At 47.6% G+C, this 22,547-nt stretch overlaps 1 protein-coding gene across 2 annotated transcripts in view; it reads right to left on the bottom strand.

Annotated features, from left to right (window-relative positions):
* The window catches only part of SAMD8 (sterile alpha motif domain containing 8), a 31,510-nt gene that overhangs the window by 4,791 nt on the left and 4,172 nt on the right, over positions 1–22,547 (bottom strand). Inside the window, exons 2-8 of one of the 2 annotated variants that reach the window (XM_076073044.1) lie at positions 21,985–22,197; positions 10,552–10,610; positions 9,581–9,773; positions 5,150–5,314; positions 4,246–4,540; positions 2,895–2,990; positions 2,062–2,179 (exon numbers count right to left, since the gene is read on the bottom strand). In XM_076073044.1, coding sequence (XP_075929159.1) covers positions 2,062–2,179; positions 2,895–2,990; positions 4,246–4,540; positions 5,150–5,314; positions 9,581–9,773; positions 10,552–10,593 — 909 coding nt within the window. In that variant the 5' untranslated portion in view covers positions 10,594–10,610; positions 21,985–22,197. The remainder of the gene's footprint in view (positions 1–2,061; positions 2,180–2,894; positions 2,991–4,245; positions 4,541–5,149; positions 5,315–9,580; positions 9,774–10,551; positions 10,611–21,984; positions 22,198–22,547) is intronic. The other variant, XM_076073045.1, reaches the window with a different exon arrangement.

Here is a 22,547-nt window from a genome sequence, read left to right as displayed (position 1 = left end):
GCTGATAGCTTCGGCATTTCTCGTACACGTTGCATTTGAGTGGATGACAATGGTTGGGGATGGTGCCTTACGCTTCCTCGTAAGCGATTAAGAGAATTTCCTCCCCGCAAGGTTAGCACAGCCGGTTACTCCGCACCCTACCGCACGCAGCAGCGCGCCGCTCTGAGTTTACAACGTTTATATCGGTGGTCTCGCCAGCTTACCCATCAAATCCGGGCTCGATGGAGTCCGGCTTCGTGAGCTTCTATCGTCCAATGTAGGTTAGCCAACGACCGAATCACCCGGGCACGTGCGGCACGAACATCTCGTATCTCGGAAGCCAAGGAGGGGTTGACATCACCACCGGCGCCGGGCCCACCGTGGCTAAGAGGATTTGGCGCCCGTTTACAAGCGAGCCCTCTGGGGGGTGCTGCCGCCGCCGCTGGTACGAGCACAGACGCTCCGGCACAGACCGGCACGGTGTGTGGGGCGTGTGGTCGCGCACAGAACCCCGACAATACACAAATGTGCGCAACAACAAACAAAAAAACCCATAGCTCTGGAGGAGACTGGCGTTGGTTAGCACATGCAGTGAGAGCCGCAAGAGGCGTAACGCAGACAGGTACACGCACACCGTGTTAATGAGGTCCGTTAGTTCCATTGAGCCGTGAAGGTACTAAGTCGGAGAAATTCAGGTAACTTACTTGTTGATTTTCCTGAAAATTGTAGATTGAAGGGAGGGTGATGAGACGAAGTTGGACAGAGGGAAAGATCAGAGAAAGAGAAGGGACAGAGAAAAGCACGGAGGGGAGAATCAAAGTGAAATTAAACGTACTGTGTAAACATTACCCAGAATACAGCATCACAATCAACCACTTTCATCTCATACTCTGTGCTCGGGTCACTGCCATTCTTGGAGAACCCCGATAATGCCAACTCCCATACATGGCCTGTTGTACGTATGTACTTTTCACTTCTTTCGCACAGTACGTGGCCAACCGTGCTAATCGGAGGTGGCAGCACCACATTTTCCTATTTGGTCATCCGCTGGAATATACTCATTCCGCTTCAAACATATGTGCTTGGACTTTACAACCGATTACATCATCACGAGACAAAGACTCGTCCTCCTGGTGCTGCGTCTGAACAACTGGAGATCCTCAAATTGTTGCTCAGTGGGAGGTGGAGTGGTGGCGCGTTGGCGTACTGCGAACCCGGCGGCCCGAGTTCGGTCACCAGCCACGACAATCATCGGTGGCGAGTGATACCTGAACCAATTCTGCCCCACCACTTCACCGATCTGCACTGACCGGCGTGGTGAAGTATGGTACAAAAACCCTCGCGAACAAGGCGGCATGGGGAGGGGGCCTTATCCAGCAGTGGACTGACAAAGGGCTGTTAAATTATTATTTGTAATGTTATTATTACTCGGTGTCCTCATGCTGCGTTGACTATCGCCATCGGCAGTCATGCCAAGAGTCGAGATGTCTTATGAATGCATACGCATGTAATGGGTGCTGCGTACCTGTACTTCCAAACCACAGTTAAATAGCGTCAATTTGTTGAGAAAAAAAACGGTCGAATGAGTGCCAATAAGCATTCCTGTAAAGTAATCAACGAATCCGCTGGCCAGCTGACTGTATCTGTGTCTGGCTCCTGCACAGTGGTGATGTCACCGCCAGCTAGTGGCGGCATGGTGGCTGTTGGTTGTTGTTGTTGTTTAACCTCGCACTTTCTGTTTATAGGTGGCGTTGTGTCACCGCTTTGGAAGGGTTTCGCCAGAGATCAATCAATTACATGTTTGGTCCGCGCTTTGGGCAACTGAGAAAAAGGGAGACGTCTTCTGGCGTTGCTTGACACAAAGGGCAACAGCAGTTTGGGGCGTTTGGGTCGATTCGATTTTGGTAATCGGCTAGCATGGAGCAGAAGTAACCTGAATGGAGTTGAGCCACTTTTGTGCGAGTTGCCCCGGGTCAGGGATTTTTCATCGTCTAGCTATGGATGGGGGCCAACCCCCTAGCACGACATTGGGGGCTTGCAGGCGTTCACTGTCACCAAGGGAACAGCGCACGCTGCACGTACCTTCCCCGAGCACTGCAGGTGCACGCCCGGCACCGACAGCGACGTCACAAACATGGTGACGCAGCGCAGCAGGAACACGGTGCCTATCAGCGAGAACATGCGGCGCAGCAGGATGGACCTGAGCAGAGACACACACACACACACACACGCACGCGTACAGAGACAAAGCTCCCCCGTGTAGCCTTTAACAAACTGGATAAGTGTTATTATCCAGCACAAGTGGTCGGTGTGGTTTGCACCATGCCCGACCATCTTTGTCTCCCCAGTGATGACGTCTAAACAGTACTAGGCACTCATTTAAGGCTGAGTCTAATTTACTGTATAAGTAGCAGGAGTTATATCGAAGAAAATCGTGCGTGCGATTGAAAAACAAAGGCCAGATCTGCGCCATTCCACCCCCTTCTCCTAGAATTCTCAACAGCTGCCAACGAGTTGGCTCGGTGAGACTCCATAGCCTCGTTCATCAAAATCAATATCGAGTGTATTTTCAAAAATTTGAATTACAAAAGAGTTAGAAAAGGTTATTGCTGGACCACGTGGTGGAGTGATGCAAAGGGAGAACTCGTTCCCTTGGACTCTTCCGTTAACCGCACGTGTTGCTGGTGCCCTCTCAAATCTTTACAGAAATGTTCCAAACCCATTTCTGTATGTTTTCCTATTTCTTAATTTGATCTCTTCAGCCTTCCACCGATGTCTTCGTGATGACGGTGACTCGGGTTAAACGGTACAGCAGTAACGTGCGTTTAAAGTCTTAATTAACAATCCTCCCCAAGACTGATACTGGGGAGGCGCGTTAGCCCGAAAACATTCGCTGCACATGGGCACGCGTTTACCTGTGCTTGTGAAAGACGAGTACGGAGCTCCAGATGGCGGTGAGGATCAGGCCACACACCTCGGTCATGGCAAAGGCCCATGGGATCCGTGGAACGCTGAGACACACACACACACACGGCGGCGCTGCCGTCAACGCGGCAAACAACGGCCTCACGTGTACATGATGTCGCTGTATTGCGAAATTAATTGTTGCAAATTCCGCGTTTAAATATTACACCACGACCCAACTTCGCATCGGTCAGAGGGGCAAACCTTTAATTGCGGGTGTGGGAATTTCACAATCGTGCGTTGAGACATCTAATTTGAAAACTAATTTCTTTGAAACTGCTCTTTGTTTTGATTTAAAGCTTTCGTGACTGCAGTAATGCATATTCTTAGCTCTTTCGGTAAAGTCACGTTGAAGGAAAACAACAAAATAATAAAATATATAAAACAATAAAAAAATTCTCACGACGTTTCGACCATAACACAAACGGTCGTCATCAGGTGTGAAAAAAAAACAACGGCAAGGATCATTGCCGTTGTTGTGTTATGGTCGAAACGTGAGAATTTTTATTGTTATATATATTTTATTATTTTATTGTTTCCCTTCAACGTGACTTTACCGAAAGAGCTAAGAATAAAACTGCTCTTTGTGTTTAGCTTGTTGTCCCTCCCCCGCACCTCCGACTGGCACGGTGAGACTACGTACGGTGCGAAAGAAGATTCCGACACACATCTGCCGTGACAAAAATCTGCGGCTAATCATGAAAATAAGTACATTGCATGTCCAAGATATGTTATCTATAACAATAAAAAAACCTTGCTTAAAAGAAACGTAATTATAACCTCACCCCCCCCCCCCCCCACCCAGGAATGCTGCGGCGGTGTCATGGCTAGCACACTGGAATTGCCATGCGCAGGTCACCGGGTAGACTGTATCTCCCGGCGTGGCAGCTGAAACAGAGTTTCACAAATCCCTCCACCTCCGTCCACCCAGCTGTATAAATGGGTGCAGCACAGTTCGTCGACTGGCAGGTCCACATGTGCGAAGGGTGAAGATGGGAACTCCCACCGCTTCCAAGACGCCTGGCCTACGTGGAAGAGTAGGCCAAATGCCGTTTAGAGAGGGCTCTCAAGAGCTCCCCGCAGTGGAGACCCTTCCGCCAGCAGTGACGGGAGCAAGAAACTGCAGGGCTGCACCTTTTCGTTTTTCCTTGTAACTCAGCACGAGGCCCGGTACAAAGCACAAACGGTGACGCAGGGTGGGGGCCACAGGAACTCGGCGGCACGCGAGGGGGCAGCTGGGGCTGCACCTCGCCCATCGCTTTCGCTACCCCGACCCGGCACCATGCCGCCGCACTGCCTCACTTGTCCAGGAAGATGTCGGGCAGGGGGGGGTAGGTTTCCATGTCGGGCACGCGGTCGTGCACGATCACCATGACGAACGCCGTGGCCCCGAACACGAGCACGACGTACACCAGGCTGACGAGCGTCTTCCAGTACTCGGGGTCGAGCTTCCGCCCGCCGCCGCCGTGGCCTCTGCCCTGCCCGCCGCCGCCCCCCCGCGCCCCGCCAGCTGGCGCTGCAGGCGACGCGTTCTGCAGGCTCGACTGCACGCTGCCGCCCTGGTGCGCGCGGAGCGCGATTCTGCGATACGGCACGCCTGCGGAGGAGCCCGCGACGGGGGTTCATGAGCGGCGCCGGTGCCGCGCAAACGCCGGCTCTGTTTAACCTCGCACCGGAGGCCCGGCAGTTACGTTGCCCTTTAGAGACGTGACGTCTGAACTTTTCATGCATCCAAGGAGAGGTATTTTCGTGCAGTAGAAGTTATAGACCAAACATTGCATGGATTTTCAAAAGTAGTGAGTTTATGGTCTCAGCCAGGTCATCACACAAAACAATCCACCGTATTAAATATGGTTCTGCGTGTTAATTTGAGTAAATTCGACCTCTGAGATTTTTAAAAATATTTGTTTGTCATGCGACGAACGTTACTCTCTGCAGAAGGGTGGGTGGGAAAGTGCTGCCCCCTACTGGAAGGGATCTCAGATGTAGTTCTGTCACATCCACTTCGATGAGCCATTCTCAAATGCGAATGGTTCCACTGCTCCTCTAGAGATCCGAGTTCTGTGACATCCACTTCGATGAGCCATTCTCAAATGCGAATGGTTCCACTGCTCCTCTAGAGATCCGAGTGGATCCTTATACTCATGACATGACGTCAATAGCGCAATCGGAAGAAAACTTTACGAGATTTTTTTTAAATACGAACCATTGGTGTAGCGATGATCATTCCCTCTCTCCGCCACCTGCTGCATATGCTGCTGCTGCGGACTTGCACCATAACCTTGATCTGATGAGAGCAACTGGTGCTCGTGGAAGTGAAAACAGCAACATTGGCCATACGAGCTGCACGGGCCTTCCACCTCATAGCTTCCTGTACACAATTACAAAAACACATGGCAATTAGACAGCAACTAACTGAGCTTACAGTGAATGGTGCTATCCTGGCTCACAGCTGTAATGCAGGGTTCAAGTGCAATCCACATCATGTTCTATTTCATAACGGACACATCACCATCACCGTGTGCGATGCGTGCCTGCCTGCTACAGCCAGTCGGCTGTTGACACCTGCGTGTAGATAGATTTTGAGTGCTAGCAGTTGCGCATTCACCCCCTCTTGCAGAGCTTCACGGTTCGATTCCAGCGGCCGCCATGGTTAATACTGTGGACGCATTAACCGTAACATTCCTACGTGTCGCCCGCTTCACAATTGCCGTTAATTAATAAGAGTGAGGGCACTGCGTGCTGGCGTCATTGTCGAAATTTGCCAAGAACAAAATGTATCGCCCCGCAAATCACTCAATTTGGAAGAATTCACAGCAATAATTAATCGTCTCCGACTGCTAAAAAAGGACTTGGCAGAACCCTCCTGAAGGAAGAGTCGTGAGACTCGGCGAAGAAAATGCTGGGAAAGTCAAGGACGATCAATACCCTTGCTCGAATTGCTAAACGGAGCCTCCATGCAGTGGCAAGTCACTTCGGGATGCAACGGTCAGGACCGCGCGAGCTGTGGTCAGGGGCCCCCTGGCACCATCACGCGTGCTGCGTATTCGTGTCACCAAGCCCTCAAACGGCTCTCACTCAAAACCTCACAAAAGCACCACCCTACCAATCACTCACCAATTTGGAGTTTAAACTAACTGAAAGTCATTCCGCCTTGGCAGTGGCGCACAAGCACAACCAACAATAACTCAACACGTTCGCCAATAACATTGGTGCAATAATGAAAACGTATGTTTGTGCAATAAGTGATGCTCTGGACAACGGCCCTCCTTCTTAGCACAGAGATAAAGAGGCCAGGGCAAATAAGTGAATAATAGTTGGCGACTGCAGGGGGTGTATAGCGCAGCAGTCTCCAACCACTATTCAAACTCTCTAGCCTCTTTGTCTCTCTGCTTGGGAAAAAGGGTTAATGCACAATACAGCGTCCATTCTATACATATTTTTCACTTTTAAGGCAATGTTACTGATGAATGCAGTGGTTTTTGTGTTGTTTGTGCCTGAGCACCTCTGGCAAATGCATATACAGCGGTCCAGCGTGAATGGACCATGCAAGGCATTCTGTCATACAATTTGTCTTGTTTAATTAACGAACGGAACGTAGAGTGGCAGCAGCAGAAGCAGCAGCTCCCTGCTCTTAAGGCCAGGCAGCACTCGTGACCTCCCGCGTATGTTTTGTTCGAGTGCAATGTCCTTGACGGAGCTGGTGATGTTTCATTTTGATTTGTGATCCTTCCGCCAGGTTTGTTTACGACGTTCCTACAAAACACACGTGACCCATCCTGGTAACAGCACGCGCAAAGTGAAATGCTCGTGAGGGTTTTCCTGGCTGTACAGAAGTAGAATACGTCACCGGGCTACAAATGTAAAAACATACAAACAATAACAAAACAACAAGAACAATGAGATGTGTGTTCCCTTCCAAATAATTTTTTTTTCCGGATTGAGCTGCGTGTTGAGCATTTTTACTCTGAAGCCTCCGCCACGCGTTGCTGTGGGCAGCATCTTCGGGAGTTGAATTCAACTCCTGAAGGCGCCCAGAAAAGTACACCAGGAAGGGAACACCGCGTACCCGGTTATAATAATAGGGTTTTCCCCCTTTTTTCTGGCAACAAAACTGAAACCTTTTACAAGGAATCACGTGTGCATTAACCACAATACTTGTGGTCAAAATGCAAATAAAAAACACACTATGATAATATATGATGCATTTTGATTTAAAGCTTTCGTGACTGCAGTGATTCATATTCTTGGTTCTTTCGGTAAAGTCACGTAGAAGGGAAACAATAAAACAATAAAATATATATAAAACAATAAAATTCTCACGACGTTTCGACTGCAACACAAGCAGTCATCATCAGGTGTAAAAAACCACAGCAAGAAAATTTTAAAGAAGTGGCGGTTTGTATTTATTTATTTATTAGCGTTAGGGCCACAGATAGCGATTTGACAGTTGATAGTAGAGACGATGGGACGAAAGGGTGTATCTACTTTATGTATTTTTGGTAATCAGCATAATCTTGGTGGCCTGGCAGCAGAAGGTTTCAACGAAAACTGTTTAGTTTGATCAATTAATGCGGTTGAATCAGACATTATTTTGTTGGTTTGTGTGACGAGGCTGTTGGTGGGATCTCTTTTTATTTTTGTAAAGCTGCCATCGTCGAATAATTCTTTAATTTTGTTGTTATATTCTATTTTATCCATGATGACAGTAGCATTGCCCTTATCAACTGAGAGGATTACAATGTCATCCCTCTTTTTTAATTTAAATAATTCAAAACGCTCATCTTTGATGAGGTTGCGAGCTGCATCTTAGCGTTTTTGAGGGTTGCAAAGCTATCACTCAAACCATGAAGAAGGACCCTCTTGAGGAGCCTTTCAAAACCATCACTTTACCCTACATTGCGGGGATGACAAAAAAGATCTCCAAAATCTTGAATAAACACAAGATCCAGGTCCGTTTCAACACATTACATAAAATCCGTGATCTGGTTCTGTCTGTAAAAGATGTGATTCTGGACATACATACCCTGGTGTCTACAAACTAAGTTGCCTCTGTGGTAGTAGTTACATTGGAGAAACCAAACGACATGTCTCGGACCGCATTGGTGAACACAAAGCAGACCTTAAACACGGTAGGACCAACACCTCGGCCGTGGCAGATCACTGTTATAATTCAGTAGGCTCACATGACATTGACTTCTTTGCAAGCCATCTGGCTACCATGAGAGATTCGTTCATGAGGCTATGCACATATACAAACACAGAGACAATTTCAACCGAGAAGATGGATTCTGGCTTAGCAATCATTGGAAGGATTTGATAAACCATTTCGGGTCTTAATTGATTGTTCACGCTTACGGTGGCTTTCAGACAGCATACATTAATTTTTCGTCTCCCCCCTCCTCTTTTCCGAACACAGATGGACTCGTCCATCTAAACAAACTGTCAAATCGCTATCTGTGGCCCTAACGCTAATAAATAAATAAATACAAACCGCCACTTCTTTCAAATGTTTTTGCCATTGGTTTTCACACCTGATGATGACTGCTTGTGTTGCAGTCCAAACGTCGTGAGAATTTTATTGTTTATATATATTTATTATTTTATTGTTTCCCTTCAACGTGACTTTACCGAAAGAACCAAGAATATGAATCACTGCAGTCACGAAAGCTTTAAATCAAAATGCATCATATATTATCATAGTGTGGTTTTTCTTTGCATTTTGACCACAAGTATTGTGGTTAATGCACACATGATTCCTTGTAAAAGGTTTCAGTTTTGTTGCCAGAAAACAGGGGAAAACCCCTATTATTATATTTTGGAACTGGCAAAGGAGGTCTAATGATGTACACGCCCGGATGTTTCTTAATGTTTACACTGAAATTTAATTAAACTTATGAAGATGTCGACAGCAGTGCAGCCCCACCTGGAAATCCACACTTGGGATTAAAAGCAGCTGTGAAAATGTATTCGTAAAATTTGTTGCCTTGTCTTTGCATATCATTTACAATAAATAAAAAATAGAAACTCCAACGCACGTTGATAGTTGTAGTGTTGAGGTTTCATCAGTGACAACCTTGACAAATATATGTCCGCCACGCGAGCAAAACTTTTTTCGCAATGTCACAATAACCCTCCAGAAATAATAAACATCCAAATTCACAGCCCGCTGTCAATCCACTGTTGGATGAAGTCCAAGTTTAGTTTCAGCAGGCCTTCATGGGGGTTGTTTGATCGCACTTCACTCCGCTGACCGTTGCGAATTTTTTTTTTCAACGTGGCAAAACCACGCAGCATTATCCTCATCCTTAGGTACAACGTGAATGTAGAAAGGTGGATTAAACAGCTGACGACATCAAGAACCACGTTCTCACTGTCGACTCCACGGTTCGTCTTCCACGGCGGTCACAGGCTCTCCTCGCAACGGATTTACAACCGGCCAGGGTCCACGCTCAGCCGACATCCCTCTACGACTGGGGCCGATGCGACCACGACCCATGTCCGCGGACGTGCTCGGCGTGGATTTCGCCCCCCCGACCAGACTCAACGGCGGTCTCCGTGCTCTCCCTCCACGCCGCCGCCAACGAACGAGCTAACGGTGACAAACAAATGCGCGGCAACGTCGCGGGGCACGTACCACGCGTGGCGGCACGCAGCGATGCGACGGCTCGAATCAGCCTCTTGGCGTCGCCCAACACCTTCATGCATATGGGCGGCGCGAGCAGCTCGGCCTGCGTGAGGCTCAGCAGCCCCGGCCCGTCGAGGCGATGGACGTCGCTCAGCAGCTCCGAGAGCTCGCCCATGCCCTCTTTGTGCAGCCACGTCCCCACCTGGCAGAGGCGCGCGAAGGAGCAGATGGCGGCGGCGGCGGCGGCGGCGGTCACAGGCGGTGCCGTCAAGAGTCCGTGGGACGCACGCGGCACTCGCGGCACGGCGATTTCGCGCGGCGACTCGCTGCACGAATAACGAGCGTGCTGTGAAGATCGGACTTATTGTTATTGTGACTACCGTTCGTTAATACTATCACCACTAGTATTGTTTTTATTACTAGCACTGCTGGTCGTTTCGTCTCGCCGCAGTTAGTCAGTCACGCTTTGGTCTTTGGCGTTCAGTCGTAGTCGAAGCACCTGCGGATTAGCACAGTTGGCTACGTACGGTGCGAAAGAAGCTCAACATGCATGCATACATACGTAGCCAAGGTCCCTTCCAGATTGAAAGCTTTCGTGACTGCAAGGATCCATACTCTTTGGTTCTATTCGGTAAAGTCACGTAGGTAAAAAATAAAACAACAAAAATCACGACGTTTCGGCCACAACACAAGCGGCCTTCATCAGGTGAAGGGACCAGACTGTCTTGAGGACAGCGCTGGAGTGAAACACAGCCACGCTCAGACCGCGACCTTTAAGCTCCAGCGCTGTCCTCGAGACAGCCTGGTCCCTTCACCTGATGAAGGCCGCTTGTGCTGTGGCTTAAACGTCGTGATTTTTGTTGTCTTATTTTTTTACCTACGTGACTTTACCGAATAGAACCAAAGAGTATGGAGCCAAGGTCCCGCTTGATGATTTTCATTCAGCTGCAGTCATCGTCGACTAAAATAAAAACACCCACCTCCTTTGTGCCCCAGCTGCTCACGTCCTGTTGACCCTCCATCCTGCTTCACCGCACTGCTGCGAGGGAGTGAAAACGGAGAACACAGTTAATGTTTACCCAGTGGAAACACACGTGTGATGCCCAGTGCCTGAACAATTTGTGGTGCAAACGTGTACACGCACACACAAACGTGTACACGCACACACAAACGTGTACACGCACACACAAACCTGTACACGCACACACAAACGTGTACACGCACACACAAACGTGTACACCCACACAAATGCAGCGCTTTTGGCAACCCGCTGCTGAACGAGCGTCTGCCCACGCCGTGCGGATCGTGGAGGTTACTGACCATACCTCACCACGCAAGTCAGTGTGAGCTTGATGAAGGTGGGGGAGCAGAGATTTGTGCAGAATAAAAACTCAGTACACGAATGGCTCTTTGTTGCACTCTCCTAAGCTGCCCAAAACATTGTCCCACAGCCAATAGCACCTATTAACACATTCTCCTGCGGAGGGAGCTGGTAGGAACGTTGGGTTGCTCGGTGAATGGCCAGGATCAACGGCGGCACCACGTGTTGCATTCCGCAAATATGCCCGACTGTGAGGGCGGGCACAAGCCGGCGTGAAGGGTGGGGACCGAGTGGGGACCTGGGACGGTGGAGAGAAAAAAAAAGTTGTTCCTCAAAAAAAATAGTACAATACCCACGAATTGACGTGGTTGGTGGCCACCCACCCCCTCATGTGTACCGTAGCCTCCTTCCCCACCCAGCCCCCTCCCTCTCCACCCAGCCCCCCCTCCCCACCCAGCCCCCCCTCCCCACCCAGCCCCCCCCCCTCCCCACCCAGCCCCCCCCACCCAGCCCCCCCCCCTCCCCACCCAGCCCCTCCCCTCTCCACCCAGCCCCACCCCTCCCATTTTTGGATGCATGACGGACGGACGGACACAATAATCCCCTGTGGGCTGGTGGTGTAACCAGGAGGTTCCTACCAGTATCAATGGCGCTTGCCCACCAAAACCACACAAGATTAACTGGTATTGGCCAAACATCCTAACACTGAAAAATGATCTGCAAATTACTCAACTCGCATGACACATACAGTGAGGGAAAAAAAGTATTTTACCCCTGCTGATTTTGTACGTTTGCCCACTGACAAAGAAATGATCAGTCTATAATTTTAATGGTAGGTTTATTTGAACAGTGAGAGAATAACAACAAAATCCTGAAAAACGCATGTCAAAAATGTTATAAAGTGATTTGCATTTTAATGAGGGAAATAAGTATTTGACCCCCTCTCAATCAGAAAGATTTCTGGCTCCCAGGTGTCTTTTAAACAGGTAACGAGCTGAGATTAGGAGCACACTCTTAAAGGGAGTGCTCCTAATCTCAACTTGTTACCTGTATAAAACACACCTGTCCACAGAAGCAATCAATCAATCAGATTCCAAACTCTCCACCATGGCCAAGACCAAACAGCTCTCAAAGGATGTCAGGGACAAGATTGTAGACCTACACAAGGCTGGAATGGGCTACAAGACCATTGCCAAGCAGCTTGGTGAGAAGGTGACAACAGTTGGTGCGATCATTCGCAAGTGGAAGAAACACAAAATAACTGTCAATCTCCCTCGGCCTGGGGCTCCATGCAAGATCTCACCTCGTGGAGTTGCAATGATCATGAGAATGGTGAGGAATCAGCCCAGAACGACACGGGAGGATCTTGTCAAGGCAGCCAGGACCATAGTCACCAAGAAAACAATTGGTAACACACTACGCCGTGAAGGACTGAAATCCTGCAGCGCCCGCAAGGTCCCCCTGCTCAAGAAAGCACATATACATGCCCGTCTGAAGTTTGCCAATGAACATCTGAATGATTCAGAGGACAACTGGGTGAAAGTATTGTGGTCAGATGAGACCAAAATGGAGCTCTTTGGCATCAACCCAACTCGCCGTGTTTGGAGGAGGAATGCTGCCTATGACCCCAAGAACACCATCCCCAGCGTCAAACATGGAGGTGGAAACATTATGCTTTGGGGGTGTTTTTCTGCTAAGGGGACAGGACAACTTCACCGCATCAAAGGGACGATGGACGGGGCCATGTACCGTCAAATCTTGGGTGAGAACCTCCGTCCCTCAGCCAGGGCATTGAAAATGGGTCGTGGATGGGTATTGCAGAATGACAATGACCCAAAACACACGGCCAAGGCAACAAAGGAGTGGCTCAAGAAGAAGCACATTAAGGTCCTGGAGTGGCCTAGCCAGTCTCCAGACCTTAATCCCATAGAAAATCTGTGGAGAGAGCTGAAGATTCGAGTTGCCAAACGTCAGCCTCGAAACCTTAATGACTTGGAGAAGATCTGCAAAGAGGAGTGGGACAAAATCCCTCCTGAGATGTGTGCAAACCTGGTGGCCAACTACAAGAAACGTCTGACCTCTGTGATTGCCAACAAGGGTTTTGCAACCAAGTACTAAGTCATGTTTTGCAGAGGGGTCAAATACTTATTTCCCTCATAATGCAAATCAATTTATAACATTTTTGACATGAGTTTTTCTGGATTTTTATGTTGTTATTCTGTCTCTCACTGTTCAAATAAACCTACCATTAAAATTATAGACTGATCATTTCTTTGTCAGTGGGCAAACGTACAAAATCAGCAGGGGATCAAATACTTTTTTTTCCCTTCACTGTAGCAAGACACGGCAACATTGCCTGCGGCTGAAAACTCGGTAGGCAGGGCTCTCCTGAAAAAGCTTCTTGTGACTCGGCGAGACTCTCCTGGGTAAACGAGCTGTGATAGTAATAATAATGAGATACAAGTAATTTATGCATAAAAATCACAATGCACAACCACAGAGGAAGCTCTCGGTTTAACACTCCACTGAAAAAATGTGTACGCAACAAAATACGCAACACAGCACCATAAGAGTACACGGGCCTTCTAAGGCTAGGGTTTTATGGCACTTACAATGTATATTGCTGTAATGATACCTAATATGCACCTACAATGTATAACGCTGTAAAGATCTCTCCTATGCACCTACAATATATATTGCTATTCAGATATCTACTACGCCACTGACCAACACAATGCTTGTAGGTTAAAAACATTTATACAGTCCTGGTTTACATGGCTTCTTGTAAATTCACTGCTGGATGAAGGCCTCCCCCCTTTTGCCATGTCAGCCATATGGGTTGTTTGGCCCATACTTGAAAGTCCAGGACTGGCTCGGATATCACTCGTCAGTAATGTTAGGCACGGCCGGGAATTGAATTTGGGTCGCCGAGTTCACAGTGCGCCATGATAATCACATTGCTACCCGCCCTTATACGACTGTGAACTATACATATAAAATTGCGAAACGTATGACAAGTTAAACGAGAATCTGAACCTGGTACAACATTGCCAAATAAGAATGTAACGCAGAGATGAAGTAACATAATCTGTACGAATTTTTCACTGCTAGAGATGTAATTTATGGCCATAATCCAGCGCATATCTGACACTGTACAAACACTGTGTACGAGGTCCCACGCGTCTTGTTTGGGCACATGGGCAAAATAAGATTTGATAAACACGAAACGTTTATATCCTGTCACCAGAAGGAGCCCTAGAGAGCCCCTCTAGAGGGGTGATGACGCTCGCCGGTAATCCAGCACCGTGGAGGCAGCGAGGGTTGATGGAGCGCACGCACGATGTGAAACTCCCTTCCCGTGGGTGTCGAGGTGTCATAACCCTGACCCCTGCCAGAAGGCAGTACAGAAAGTGGCCTATCTGCCATCTGTTCCCATCTGTACGGGAATAGAGCGTTGCTCCCTTTTCACACGTGGGTTTCCTCCGGGTCCTCCGGTTTCCTGCACTTGTACAAAAACTCGGCATTCATTGTCTGAAAACTTTGAACAATAAAAAAAACCCAATGCAGGACCCTCCTGAAATAAATACAATCTTACGACTCAGTGTGGCTTTCTTCGATAAATAAGGGAACATAAATAAATAACTCGGCCTACACTTTCACACTGGCCAGCATTGTCTTAAGCAAGTAAATTGCAGGGATGCACCTTTACCGACATAGTGAATACAAATGTATACACATACTGACATGGATTACGTATGTATGTTTAACTTTTTTCGCAACGCACGTAGCCAACCGTGCTAATCGGAGGTGCGGGGAAGGACGACAAAATAAACACGAAAAGCAGTTTGTTTTTAGGTTAAGTGTTACGAGACTAGTTTTAATCCCGTGGTTTTTTTTCTGTTGCTGTCGAAACGTGTGCATGGTCAGATGGTGAGCTGGCAGGGCTATAGTTAGTGGGTGGCCTGACCTCGCCCATGAGCACTTTAGCAGGAAGAGGTATGGGCGATTATGTCACCTCCTTATGATTCATGTCCAATGCTTTTTTTCTTGCTTAACAAACACACCCTGTGTGTCCCAACCGGCTCTTACGCACTCGCAAAGCGACAAAAGCTGCATACTCCTTAGGAGATGTAACTATTGGATCATCTAAGTTCTAAAAAATAATATCACAAACACAAAGGCACCGCCCTGCAATCACTTCCTCAAGCCACTGCTGGCAGAAGGGCCTTAACTCGGCGGATATCTTGATCATCATTCTCGAGGGTAATTTGGCCTACTCTTCCACGCTTGGAAGAGGTGGAAGTACCCACACTGCGCCCCATCGCATGGGACCTGTCGACCGGGGGATTTTAATAAGCTTGCCAACAAGTTCCAAAATGTATTAAATCAACAGCCAGAAATGGGGGACTGATTAAAAAGCATGTCGTTCTTAACAAAGGGACATTGTCAGAGCGCAGCAAACAACAGCCCAGTCAGCCTGAGCTGGTGGCCCATGCCAGACCACCAAGTTTTACCCAGAAACCCTGGAACCTGGTAAACAGATCCCGTCGAGAGACACAGGACAAATGACACCAACATGGTTATACTGTACTGGCAAAAGGGTGCCACCCACAAACACACATGATAAGCGACTGGTGACCTCAGGCCGACACCAAATCAGTAATATTTTTAAAAACTTTTTTAAAAACACGCTTTAATGAAATATACCGTACTAGTATTGGCAGAACTCCGCGACGCCAGGAAAGTGGCCCCGAAGCTTGCCACAACGTAAGGGGACCGTGGTGATTTACAGCCAACGTGAGTTGAGCGTGGACAATTAGACCCAAGCCGAAACATTATATGAAGGATTGTTTAATCGTGCTAATCGGAGGTGCGGAGGAAGGACAACAAACTAATCACGCAAAGCAGGGATGTGGAATTTCGAGAAACGCACATCTTGTGCGACAAAGTGCGGTGGGATGTGAGGTCATACCACGGACGGTGGGTACGAGAATCAACTCTAAGTACCTTGCAGACAACACTGAATATAGAGGTAGATGACACACGTGATGGTTAGAGAAAGCCAGTGTTGATAAACTCTGTGAGCCCCACTCCCCGGTGTGGTTGAGTGAGACCCACAGTATCTCCATAAGCAGCCCACTAAAGTGTAGTGCTGGGCTGTAATCCGACTAAGTAATCGATCACCCTACCGGTTATCGATTGGATTACTAGACGAATCGTACAACATCAAAATACACGGGGGGGGGAAAAAAGCCTCACCTTTTTTCCCACGAGTGTCGCTGGACGGGAGGTGATGGATGGAGCTTGGAGAGGCAATCGTCATCATCAGACGACTTGTAGGCCCGAGTAAATGGCGACAAAAAAAGTGGTCGATTACAATTTAAATCGACTTACTTGATTAATTGCCACAGCTCTAGTAAAGTAACCAAATTGACACTGCTCGGGGTAATATATTGCGAGGGAAGAAATTTTCTGCGTGAGTTATCATCGTGCGAGACGTGTTCAAATGGACACAGATTCATAAGGGCAGAGAGCGCTGTCATTTAGCACGCTCGTGGCTGCTACCAGCTGTCGCTGCTGCCTGCTGTCGCTGTCCACTACAGTTTGTGTTCAGTATTCCCTGAAGAGAATACTGGCAACAAGAATAGTTTACTCTGAAACACATTCCTGCGGAGGGAGCTGGTAGGAACGTTGGGTTGCTGGGTTGCTCGGTCAATGGCCAGGGCCAACGGCGGCACCACGTGGTGCATTCAGCACAATGTGCCCGACTGTGAGGGCGGGCACAAGCCGGCGTGAGTAGGTGAAACGTTGAGTTTTATAAGGGCACCACGGGGTGACCAGCCCCTCCCCACCCAGCCCCACCCAGCCCCACCCTCCCCACCCAGCCCCTCCCCACTCAGCCCCTCCCTCCCCACCCAGCCCCTCCCTCCTCACCCAGCCCCTCCCCTCTCCACCCAGCCCCACCCCTCCCATTTTTGAATGCACGATGGACGGGCGGACACAATAATCCCCTGTGGGCTGGTGAAACCAGGAGGTTCCTACCAGTATAACGTTGAATTATAGTCAAGCAATATTAGTTTGGGATTAGTATTAAGTCACGTGATATGAGAAAAGTGTGCAAAGAAGCATGGAGGCATGTGTGCTTGGTACAGGGTGTTTTAAAACGATGGACCCAATTTCAAAGCAGTATATTTCACGATGGCAACATGTTACAATTACACAAAATGTTACCAACGCTTTCATGAGTTATTAAGTTTTACTAACCATTTTATAAATGCTCTATGTGCCCTCCACCTGCTGTACGGACAACATCGAGACGATAGTTGAATTCGTCCCAAACGCCTCTCAAAGTGTCTTCTTCCACTGAAGTCACCGCAGCCGTGATTCTGTTTTTGAGGTCATCCAGATTAGTCGCTAATGGTGGCACAAAAACACCACGGTCTTTGATGTATCCCCACAAGAACAAGTCGCAGGGTGTGGTGATGTCTGTGGGTGATCTTGGGGGCCAAGAGTGTAGCGCCAGGTCTTGGGGTCCCGTGCGACCTGTCCAACGTTGAGGCAGTGTTGTCTTGCGAATGACTGAGGCTAGGGGCTGTTTGTGCGCTGGGAGAGGCATCTAGCAGTAATCATTTGAAACTCTATGCCCCACCCTTTCAAGTGGTAAGAGTTTCATTCATGGGCGGTTCGTGGTTGCTGAGATATAGCGATTTAAAAATCGGTCCAACTTATTCAAACACCCTGTATAACACTGACAGGAGCGCGTGGATTACACGTGGATTACACAAGAGAAACACGTGGCTTAGAGAACATACGCAGGTTAAAGACGCTATCCAACTCTGAAGGAAAGTCAGCTGACTTGGGCAGGACACGGTACTGAAAGGGATGCTGGCCGACGCTCAAGAAAAGTGACGGAATAGCAGCCAAGGAATGGAACGCGTCCTAGAGGACGTACACCGGGGAGATGGCACGATGGAATCAGCCCACAGGTGCTGGGTGGATTACATGGCAGGATCGTGAGAGGTGGCAGCTGTTGAGGGGTGGCCTTCATTCATCAGTGCATTGATCATGGCTGATGAGGATGATGAGATCTTCCACGAAGCTGATGGTCCACCCTAAACCACAACCATGGCAGATGCGGATACCTGATGCACAAATGGAAAATAAAAAAAAAACCTCTCCAGGGTAGTGTGCGACTGTGGTCACCCAGAACAGGCCGTACAACGTATAACGACGCAAATCCCCGATCCACAAATACGAGGGAGCCATCGCAGTGATGCACTCCGCTCCTCCTCATGAGGTTCTCTGGCTTGATCACCTGAGTATGAAATTGCAGTCGTTGCTCTGCATCTACATGAGCAGCCGTACAAAAGAAGATGATTTAAATTTAAAGCTTTCGTGACTGCAAGGATTCATCTTCTTTGGTTCTTTCGGTAAAGTCACGTAGAATGAGAATAAAATAATAAATTGATAAAATAAATTAACACAATAATATTCTCACGACGTGTCTGGAGGACAGCGCTGTCCTCCAGACAGTCTCGTCCCTTCACCTGATGAAGGCCGCTTGTGTTGTGGCCGAAACGTCGTGAGAATATTATTGTGTTATTTTATTTTATCAATTTATTATTTTATTCTCATTCTACGTGACTTTACCGAAAGAACCAAAGAAGAAGATGATTTTACATTTAATATTGTGTTTAGGATATAAGTGATTACCCCTACCTCGTTTAAAAGATGTTGACATTACAAGCGTATTCATGTAGTGGTGGTTCTCATACCACCTAAGGTTAGAATGTTTTCATTTAACTTGATTCTACCGTGAGTGTTAACGCAGATAAATCACTATCCTTCCACATGCGTATTACATTGTTAAAATTACTTGTAAAATATGAAGCATTACTTATATTCATCTTCAGAATATTTATTTAGACTGCTGGAGGAATCCGGTGAGCTTACGGAGCTCTTTTTCACAGATGTCCAGTAGTGGCACGGGGTCAGAACGTTACAATAACAAATAAAACAACAACACGATAGGAGTGCAAAGAAATATATGCACATAAAACTAAACTATGTTTTTTCTTACCAGTCCCACTCCCAAACGGTTTCATTGAAAAAACGACCCTGTTGTTTCACTGAGAACTATCTGCTTCTGGTCTTTATCAACCAAGTAAGTGATCAATAAACTTATCAGGCTGTAGGCAGAGAGAGCCGAGGGGGTGTGTGAACTGTGCTCCCATCAGTCAAAGTCGACCCTCGACGTGTCTCTTGCTCGTGCCACTTATTGCCTCGATGTTGATCAATGGGCAATGTTTGCACTGGTGCTTTTCCAGCTGAAATGTCATTTACAGAGCAATTCAGAACTTATTGGTCACCCCGTGCCCCTTATAAATATCAACGTTCATCCTACAAAGTTCCATAACACGGGAGAAACACAAAAAAATAGATACCACTTATGTTGCTGAATAAAAACATTTTTTTATCTATTAATGATGATGAATGGTGTCAATGATGTTACTTATCATGCTACTGTACGTGATCTTGTATGCTGCTGCTTGATATGTGGATGCACATACTCGTGTTGTTAATGTACAACAATAAAATAACGAAGGGTTAAACAATACACTTTTTCAAGGGTTTTATTTAACTTGACTCCTGTTTGTCGCGGTCAAATCTTGTAATCAAATTTTAGTCCACTTCCCGTTGTCCAATCAATTCGAAATTCTGCACACGTACTCAGATCCAGTGACAACGCATGCCTGTATCAAAATCGGCATCAATTCGTCAATGAATTGGCTCCTTTCAAGCAATTACAATTTTAGAATGGACGGCTTATTATTGATATATTTGTGTGTAGGTCAAAAACGGCGCGGTCCATAAGCTGTGGAATCGGCTCGCACAAAAAGCAGGCGCCACGCGTCGCAGTACGCCACTGCTTCATGTGAACGAGTAGTACATTGAACATTCATTCATAGAATAACCAATTATTAGAGGTAAGCGTTGATTTGGGAGCAGGCGCCGCATCATTGACGCACTTCTCGAGGGTGAGTTAAACGAAGTTGTTAATAAAACCGTTGTTTAAAAAAAAAAACAATTAAAGGAGTTTATTCAATTTGGCCGTATGATTGTTTTGTTGTGCCCGTATTGAAACGGCTGTACGCCGTATGGACACTGAAAACTCAATTTCCCTGTACAAGAAAACGGGGTAAAGGGTTTGGGTTGACAGCTGTGAATTCAGTACATCGCTGAACGTGGCTAAAACAACAAGAGTCACGTCCAGCAGAAGCACGGCGAGGCGGGCAGTAGTAAATACCTGGTTACTAATACGAATAATGAGCTAAGGCAGGAGGAGGGAGGCGTGGATTCGAGAGCGTAAGCGGGTTAAAGACGCGTACAGCGCTGTTGTAATTCCGCCTGGAACAGAAACGTGAGTTGTGGGCTTGTGGCAGGATTCCTCTGGTCGCTTGAAGCGACGATTGATGGCTGATGGCCAGAGCAATCACAATACAGGTTACACACCATGGCTGATAGCCAGAGCAATCACAACACAGGTTATACACCATGGCTGATGGACAGAGCAATCACAATACAGGTTACACACCATGGCTGATGGCCAGAGAAATCACAATACAGGTTACACACCATGGCTGATGGCCAGAGCAATCACAATACAGGTTACACACCATGGCTGATGTCCAGAGCAATCACAACACAGGCTATACACCATGGCTGATAGCCAGAGCAATCACAACACAGGTTATACACCATGGCTGATGGACAGAGCAATCACAATACAGGTTACACACCATGGCTGATGGCCAGAGAAATCACAATACAGGTTACACACCATGGCTGATGGCCAGAGCAATCACAATACAGGTTACACACCATGGCTGATGTCCAGAGCAATCACAATACAGGTTATACACCATGGCTGATAGCCAGAGCAATCACAACACAGGTTATACACCATGGCTGATGGACAGAGCAATCACAATACAGGTTACACACCATGGCTGATGGCCAGAGAAATCACAACACAGGTTATACACCATGGCTGATGGCCAGAGAAATCACAACACAGGCTATACACCATGGCTGATAGCCAGAGCAATCACAATGCAGGCTACACACCATGGCTGATGTCCAGAGCAATCACAATACAGGTTACACACCATGGCTGATGTCCAGAGCAATCACAATACAGGTTATACACCATGGCTGATAGCCAGAGCAATCACAACACAGGTTATACACCATGGCTGATGGACAGAGCAATCACAATACAGGTTACACACCATGGCTGATGGCCAGAGAAATCACAACACAGGTTATACACCATGGCTGATGGCCAGAGCAATCACAACACAGGCTACACACCATGGCTGATGTCCAGAGCAATCACAGCGAGAGTGGCGGGCAAGAATGGGAACGCGCCTGCCGGCACGCACATGGAGGAGATGGAGCGGTGAAGTCAGCTGGTCGTGTGTGTGCAGGAGTGGGGTTGATTGTTATGACCACATCTACTACATCGCTGAACAGCGGGAGAATTGTATTTATCCAGCAGTGGATTGATCATGGTTGATGATATCGCTTATGCAACGCACACTTTGGAAAGTACTCAAAGTAACACAAAGACAAAGATACCCATATAGATTAACCAGACTGTTGGGGAAAGTGCTGTTAGCGAGCTCATAAGTAACACACACACTATAGGACATGCTATGTAAGTGGTATAGGCTATGTAACACAGTGGTATAGGCTATGTAACACAGCGGTGTAGGCTATGTAACACAGTGGTATAGGCTATGTAACGCAGTGGTATAGGCTATGTAACACAGTGGTGTAGGCTATGTAACACAGTGGTGTAGGCTATGTAACACAGTGGTATAGGCTATGTGACACAGTGGTGTAGGCTATGTAACACAGTGGTATAGGCTATGTAACACAGTGGTATAGGCTATGTAACACAGTGGTGTAGGCTATGTAACACAGTGGTATAGGCTATGTAACACAGTGGTATAGGCTATGTAACAGTGGTATAGGCTATGTAACACAGTGGTACGTGCGCTGTGCTGTGTAGCCACACGTGCTGTACCTTATCGTCACAACGTTGTCCGGCGCATGCTGTTTGTTCCCGTTGAACACGAAGGCTCTTGACAACAGCCACCATTCACCAAGTGATGCCACGGAGCTTGTGCCAGGCTAGGTGCGCTTCGAGGCTACAGCGGGAAGTGTTGTGGGCACTCGCTGGCAGGAAACCACGTCCGCTGTTGTGGGTTAAGTGACTTGAGGATGACTTGGCAAGGCACTGCACTGACACGACCATACACTCTCAACACTCCCACAAACACTACACATTCCCCTAGACACGATACATTACAATCGTCTCTGCACACTCAAAAAGACTGTAAACTCCTGTAGACTCTGTACACTCCTAGAAACTCTGTAAACTCCTAATGAATCTGTAAACTCCTATAGACTCTGTACACTCCTATAGACTCTGTACACTCCTATAGACTCTGTACACTCCTATATACTCTGTACACTCCTATAGACTCTGTACACTCCTATGGACTCTGTACACTCCTATAGACTCTGTACACCCCTATAGACTCTGTACACTCCTATAGACTCTGTACACTCCTACAAACTCTGTAC

The sequence above is a fragment of the Petromyzon marinus genome, chromosome 40, assembly GCF_048934315.1.
Source record: "Petromyzon marinus isolate PM22_M1 ecotype Great Lakes invasive population chromosome 40, UKy_Petmar_22M1.pri1.0, whole genome shotgun sequence".
Taxonomy (NCBI): domain Eukaryota; kingdom Metazoa; phylum Chordata; class Hyperoartia; order Petromyzontiformes; family Petromyzontidae; genus Petromyzon; species Petromyzon marinus.
The sequence above is the reverse complement of the archived record's forward strand: the minus strand, read 5'-3'. Positions and strand labels throughout refer to the sequence as shown.